At 47.3% G+C, this 6732-nt stretch overlaps 3 protein-coding genes across 3 annotated transcripts; all 3 read right to left on the bottom strand.

Moving 5' to 3' along the window:
* Positions 1 to 943: 943 nt before the first annotated feature.
* DACRYDRAFT_26045 (uncharacterized protein) lies at positions 944 to 1279 on the bottom strand (the record flags this gene model as incomplete). Its single annotated transcript, XM_040774275.1, has 1 exon — positions 944 to 1279. A coding segment is annotated over one exon (336 nt), but the record flags the coding sequence as incomplete, so codon positions are not given.
* A 488-nt stretch (positions 1280 to 1767) lies between these two features.
* On the bottom strand, positions 1768 to 2169 carry DACRYDRAFT_45292 (uncharacterized protein; the record flags this gene model as incomplete). Its single annotated transcript, XM_040774634.1, has 1 exon — positions 1768 to 2169. The coding sequence occupies one exon, from the start codon at positions 2167 to 2169 to the stop codon at positions 1768 to 1770; it is 402 nt and encodes a 133-aa protein (XP_040633154.1).
* Positions 2170 to 3402: 1233 nt separating this feature from the next.
* DACRYDRAFT_103205 (uncharacterized protein) lies at positions 3403 to 3897 on the bottom strand (the record flags this gene model as incomplete). The annotated part of the gene is made up of 1 exon (XM_040767725.1): positions 3403 to 3897. One exon carries the CDS (start codon positions 3895 to 3897, stop codon positions 3403 to 3405), a length of 495 nt encoding a protein of 164 aa, XP_040633153.1.
* Between the last annotated feature and the right edge of the window lie 2835 nt (positions 3898 to 6732).

Here is a 6732-nt window from a genome sequence, read left to right as displayed (position 1 = left end):
TAGACTCTTGGCACTCTTAGGTGAGCAGACTTAGTCAGCCTGTGTTGCCCTAACACATCCCTTTTATGCAGGACACATCCACTTCCACAATAAACTGGGGTGTGCCAATCAGGAAGACTTGCAAGGCATGGAGAGTGTGATATAAGCCATATAGTTCAAGTTTGGGCTGAGAATATTGGGATTCAACATCGTTCCACACCAGGGATCTGAAGTGAGCTGGTTTCCATTTGCCATTGACATCATTTTGGTATAAGATGTATCCAACACCAATATTCAAGGAATCCACTGTGAGGATAATCTGGCGGTCACTTTCATAGTTGATGGGACAGAGGCATCCCTCCCAACAGGCATCTGCTTTTAGCTGGTTGAAGGCTGCTTGATGCTCAGGGCCCCATGCAAATATCGTGCCCTTGTGTTTGAGATGTTCCCAAGGGCATGCCTTCATAGTAAAATCCTTGATGAATATTTGGAGGATGCCAAGAGTACCCAGGAAGGCTTGAACTTTGGTGAGGGATTTGCACAGCTGCCAGTCCTGTATTTTCATGACTTTGGAAGGCTTGGGTTGTTGGCCTGCATAGGTACAACATTGTCCAAGGATAACAACTTCAGGTGCCACTATTACCATTTTCGGACCACTGAATGTTCTGCCAGAATGTTTGATGCAGGTCAGGATCCGATTTATGGTTTCCATGTGTTCCCACATAAAATGACAAATACCTGTATTTCAGGGGTGCTATTCAAAATTGCCATTGGGGAGTTCATATTGAGTAGGGGGTCCGCGAATGGGGACATCATCAACAAAGGGGATGGTATATTCGGGGATTTCATCATGGAGGAGGAAGGTAACATTTTCATGCATGATCTGGATGCTGTTTGTTCTGCCCATCTGATTTTGGGTGCTGTGAAGGGAACCCTTGAGGGATTGGAAAGTCATGAGACCCTGACTTTCTGGGTGCAGGAGGTGTTGTTTGAAGCCCTGAAAGAAATTGAACAGGGTATAAACAGATTGTCTGCCATAAGATTTGACGAGGGGTTCAGAAAGCAGAGGGAGGGTGGAGTCCCAAATTGTTATGCCATTCAATGGTTGCAGGTCCAAAACAGGATGAAGGGAGCCGTCTTTCTTCAGAACACAGAACCAGTGGGATTGGTATGAGGATTGGGAGGTTTCATATATGCCCACATTCAGTTTGTCTTGCAAGGCCTTCAAGACCTTTGGTAGTAAAGCAGGGGGCACCCGAATATTCTTTTGTTGCCAGGGTATATGTTCTATCATTGGAATTCAGACTGGGTCAAAGTAGTCATTGCAAAATAAACCCATTTCTTGCTTGTTTCAAGCAAACACATTTTTGTGGGTATGAAGAACCCATGCAATGAGTTTTTCTTCTTCAGGCCAGAGGAATCTGTATTTGTTTATCTGGAGTTCCTCAAATCTTTCCAAGGTGAGCCGATTTCCAGGGATAAAGGTCAGTGGGGTATCAGGGAGTGGGGGAAGCATAGCGAGAGGGTCAGAGGGAAATCATCTCTGTATTTTCACACTTTCAGGTGTTGTTGTCAAGACAGGCTTCATGCATCTGTCTGCAGGTTTGTATTTTTGGGCTGCATATACAGGATGGGTATTGTTGGGTATTGTATCCAAATCCGATGTGTCTATCTGAGAGCCTTTGTTCAAGATCAAGTACCAATTAATTGAGGTGTCCGTTCCATCTTCTGTTCACCAGGGAAGATGGTCCCAAATTAAAAATCCTGGACCACACATTTTCTTCCCATTCAGTGTGATTGGGTCCACAAGTTGATTGTCTGGTGGAAATTCAGACACATTATCTGTATCTTCTGTTTTCCATCCATATAATCCTGGGTGATGCAAGAGACAAGGATGTGGAAGGGGCAGGTGAGGAGCAGGTGGAAAGGCAGGTTTGGGAGGATGAAAGCCTGGACATAGAAGTTGAGACCAGAGATGCTGATGCACAAATTTGGAACATGTCTGAGAAGCTGATCAATTGAACCATTTGCAGATTCCATTTGCCATCCATTCACTGGGGTGTATGTGAGTCCGATTTGCTCACAACACTTTTTGCTGATGCCGACAATGCCAGAGCCGCCGTCAAGGATGCAGGCAATGGGTGTGTCAAAGTCACCAATTAAACAGTCAATCTGCTGGAGACGTATCATGTCTTTGCCAACCAATAACCCATCCACATCTTCTGAAATGCCTTCAATCTGGTAGATTGGAGCCTCGCCATCTTGAACCTTGGTCACCTGAATGATGTCCAGAATAATCAGTTTCTTGCCATATGCTTCCTTCAGCACCTTGTTAAACAGAGGACATGCCAACGCCAGGACCTTGCTGGGAACTTGAACTGGGGTTTCAGCAAGAGTAACCACTAGTGCCCACAAAACCATCTCATCTTCCACATTTTTGGGTTGTTTGGCATGGGGTTTCAGTGTGTCCAGGATGGTGTCCAACTTCTCCAGTTCATCCACTCATATGCCAGTGAAGTGTGCAGCACTACGATGTATGTGGGCATCCGATTTTTCCTTTCTGGCTGCCAGTGTGTAGACTTTGGAGACCTTGGCTGATTTTCCCATGGATGCTGCATGCCTTCCTGAGTTGGTCTGATTCAGCCATTAACACTTTGATCTCCTCATTGTTCCATTCGACCATGTCCTCCTGTTGTTCGGCAAGGATATGCAGCACCAAGTGATCCACTGTGACTTCAAATTCAGAGTCCAAGCCAATATCTTTGATGATCACATTGTGAAAAGTGATGAGAGGGGTTGCTTGCAATTTCAGATGATGTTCCAGGTGGTCCTTGTAGTAGGTGTCGATCTTTTCTTTAAGGTCCTGACCAGGCCAATGACACGGGATAAATTGGCTGCCAGCAAGGACATGATAAGTGCCATCTTTTTCAAGGAGTCCTTCATCCACATATTTCCAGGTGCCTGGGCATGTCGCAATCTTGTCTGTGCAACCAGTAGAGACTCTGTCAAAGTGGCAAAGTGCATGTTCAGTATTGGGACAGGAACCTGATTTGTGCCAGTAGCCAGTGTGTTGTTGCTGTAAGTATTTCAGGAGGGTTGTCTGTAGGAGTTCTGCTGAGCAGCTGGTTGGTTCTGTGTTGCAGGTTGCTGGCTCATAAGTGTGTAGATCTGTGAGACCATTCCTTCCAAGTTAGCCATGCATCCAGTAATATCAGTGACCTGTGGGTTGTTCTCCATTTTGACATTGACAGGTACCAGTGCTGGTGATGCGTCCTGTGAATAATTGGGGGATGGTGGCCAAACCTTTGTCATAGTGATACCCAGTGCCCATTCTGCTGTCTCCTTTAATTTGGCCATTGTCCATGGTTCATCTACTGCCCTGTTGTACTTCCATTTGAGCCTGTTTACCATCTTGTCCTAAAGTCAGCTTTTGGTGGGCAGGAATTTGAGTACACAGAGGAGGGACTTCTGTTGGTTGAGAACAGAAATCCAGTTGTGCTTGATGAGCCATGTAGAAATTGAGTAGAAGTCCCTGTAGAATTCAGCAAATTTGCCCTTGGTCTTAATGTGGTGTTGCCACTTGTGAACAAGGTCATTGAGGTCCTGAGTTGCATACTGGTGTTCATTGTTCACAGCACCAGGATAGTACTTCAGTATTTTGGTCTTGAAATCCTCATATGAGTTCTTGTCCACATCATCCATGCTGTTGTGAATCTGTGCCCATAATTCATAGGTGTTGTCATCAGTGTAAAAATGGGCCCCATCGATCTTGTCTCCTCCACCAGTGACAGCAGGTTTGCACAAGCTGAATAGTTTTTCCAATGCCACAAAATAATGGGTGATGCTGAGGGGTGTGGGAGAAAAGCGGGGGACCGAGGGAGACTCCCTGCCAGTAGGCATAGTGCATTTGCTCGCCATGAGGAGCCATCAGACTGCATCCACTATATTGGTGTTGCTCCTTGTGGAAGTGGTTGATGATACTTCTGTATCCAAAATTGTGGGTGTTTCTCAGAGCACAGTTCATTGGGCTTGCCATTCATCCCTAAGCTTGTTCTGTTGGTTTATAGTGGAGGTGGGTGTTGGAGTATGGGAAGCCAGTATCAGAAATCAGAGGAGGAGGAGTTCTCACCTCAGCAGCTCTTAATCAGTAAAAGCTGCCTTGCGTTGGGCTCCAAAATGATCCAAGGTGTCTGAAATATCAGTCCGATGGGTGGTGTGCAAGAACTCACTAGGGAAAGAGGGGAGAGATGGGGGAAATCAGTAGAAATGCTGGAGTCAGCCTGAAGCTGAGCTGTCAGAAATCGGTTGGTAAATTGGAGCTTGGTGTCCATCTAGTCAAGTGTTGCAATAAGTCAAGTCTGCCTATCCAGTAAGGGGATAATTGGATCCATATAATTGCTAACGGAAAAGGGGCAGAATAAGCTAGATACAGAAGTTTCTGGAAACTACTTATACTAGCTACTGAAAACTGCACTCTATACTAATCCAGTCCCTAGATACCTCTCTAAGGCAAGTGTTGGCATGCCAAATATCTGGGTGGGTTGATCCCATTGCAGAGGAAACCTGCTGTTGTCATGCCAAATATCTGAGTGGTCCCATCACCTGGGGAATCATAGTAGTCACCATGCCAAATATCTGTGGTGGGCTGAGGCTCATTGCTGGGGTGTGTTGTCTGCATAGTGAGGGTCCATAGTGCTGCGCAACGGTCTCTAAGGCCCGAAGAATATCGGCCTGACACACCCTACCAGAGGTGGGGTTGTTCACCATGGTGGTTGTCTATCTTGATCACTTTGGTGGGTCCATATGTGGATCTATCAGACATCAAGAACATGCGCACAGCATGCAACTGGGGCCTGTAGCAAGCATTGGTTTAGTCCCCCTGAGCAGATATGACCATGCACAGATGCCTCAGCAGTACATCAGTCATATTGCTTGATTCTCCCAAGAGGGTAGCCTCTGGCTGCAGCTCTGGCTCTGGCTCTTCCAGGCCAATGACCTCTCTGCTTCCATCTTGCACATGTGTAGGGGTGGTGCTCACAGTGCCAAATGGCTGTGGGTGCGATCTAGTTCCATAACACCATCAGCATCACATTTGCCCCTCCTGCATATTTGCCACTTACATGTCCATGAGAGTGTTCAGCTGGAGCTGCACACACAGGGCCACACACTCATGCTGTGCAAGGAAATTGTCTATCCCTGCTTGACCTTGATTGCCCGGCTGATTGAATGATTTTTGGTAGGCAAGCAAGTGCCATTAGGCATTTTGTGCATGGTGGATGTCCACATAGGTGATGGGGATGGGGAAGGTGAGTGCTGACCTTGCATAGCATGGACATGCCTTGTGTGCATGTGTTCTGGGCTCTCAGACCCCACTACTTGGAATGGATCAACATCAGCAATTTCAGGGCTGGTTGGACTCTCTTGCTGGTTGGACTCTCTTGCCCCAGCCCTTGCTACAAGGTGTTCAGCCTGTCCTCTGGCAGTTATCATGGGTTCACATACCAATTGCTTCTTGGCCAGTTGGGCTTCCCTAAACAGTCCAGGTAGCCAGACCGTCATCTTCAGCATGAACACCCGCTTTTTCTGATCCCTCTCAAACACATGGCTATTGCGGTATTGAGGGTGTGTGTACATATTCCACACATGCTCCAATGTGGTATGGTGGGGAGCTACCAAATCAGCTCCACTTCATAGCAGGAGAAACTGCATCTGTTCTCTACACCGTCAGGCTTTGTCAGCCTTTCCCAGCTTGCCAATAATGATGCCCCTTTGCTCTCACATGACCATGGCACATTTGAATCAGGGATCATCCATAACTTTGGTGTTCAGCACTGCTATGAGGTCTTGCTGAACTTGAGACCAAAGAGTCCTCATGTCAAAAACTTCCAAGAGGACAAATCCCATCCTGTGATGGGTGGGCATGCTCAACACAGCACCCACCTATAATAGTAAATAGCTGTCTTTGGTAGTTTCCATATGCAGCACCCACCTTCACCTCCAATTGCCTAACCTTAAGTGTGGCCAGGGCACTGGTAATGGTGGCTGCACCTGCTGGGAGTGCTGCTGGGGCCACACCACCATGGGCCATAAAGTGTGCATGTGACTGTGCCCATTTTTCAAACATGTGTGTGAGGGCCTGGTGAGTGCAAGTCAATGTGTCAGGCAGGGTGCAGGAAATGCCCAAGCCTTTGACATGTGGGTCTAGGCAGTCATCAGAACAGTGATCCTAGAGTGTTTCTGATGTGGAATGTTCAGCCTTACCAGGTGGGAGGGAGCTGTGTCGATCACAATCCCCACACAGAGTTCCTGTGCATAGGAAAGGGTAGTCATGACCACAACCATGACAGACAACTGGACCCAAGGCATCCCCTGTGTGGTCTTGCACCTCACACGGGGCACACATGGCACCTTTGAGGAAGGGAAAGTAGCCACCACAACCTTGGCAGAGGGGGGGGGTAAGCTGATGCTCATCACTTGAAAGAGGACAGTGACCACATGATATGAAATGAAGTGTGTTCCTCCAGCAAACACATCCTCATGAGTGGGGTTCTGTTATATATGATACCACTGACCCCTTGAGCAAAGTGTCCAAGCTGACTGGATGCTCTATTCCAGCACTTGACCTTTCATCTCTCCCCAGGAGTGGTCACCACAGAAGCTTGATAGGAAGATCCTGTTAGGGCAACACAGGCTGACTAAGTCTGCTCACCTAAGAGTGCCAAGAGTCTAAGCAGGCAACAAGGAAGTGGAGTA

Source organism: Dacryopinax primogenitus (genome assembly GCF_000292625.1).
Source record: "Dacryopinax primogenitus strain DJM-731 SS1 chromosome Unknown DACRYscaffold_1, whole genome shotgun sequence".
Taxonomy (NCBI): domain Eukaryota; kingdom Fungi; phylum Basidiomycota; class Dacrymycetes; order Dacrymycetales; family Dacrymycetaceae; genus Dacryopinax; species Dacryopinax primogenitus.
The sequence above is the reverse complement of the archived record's forward strand: the minus strand, read 5'-3'. Positions and strand labels throughout refer to the sequence as shown.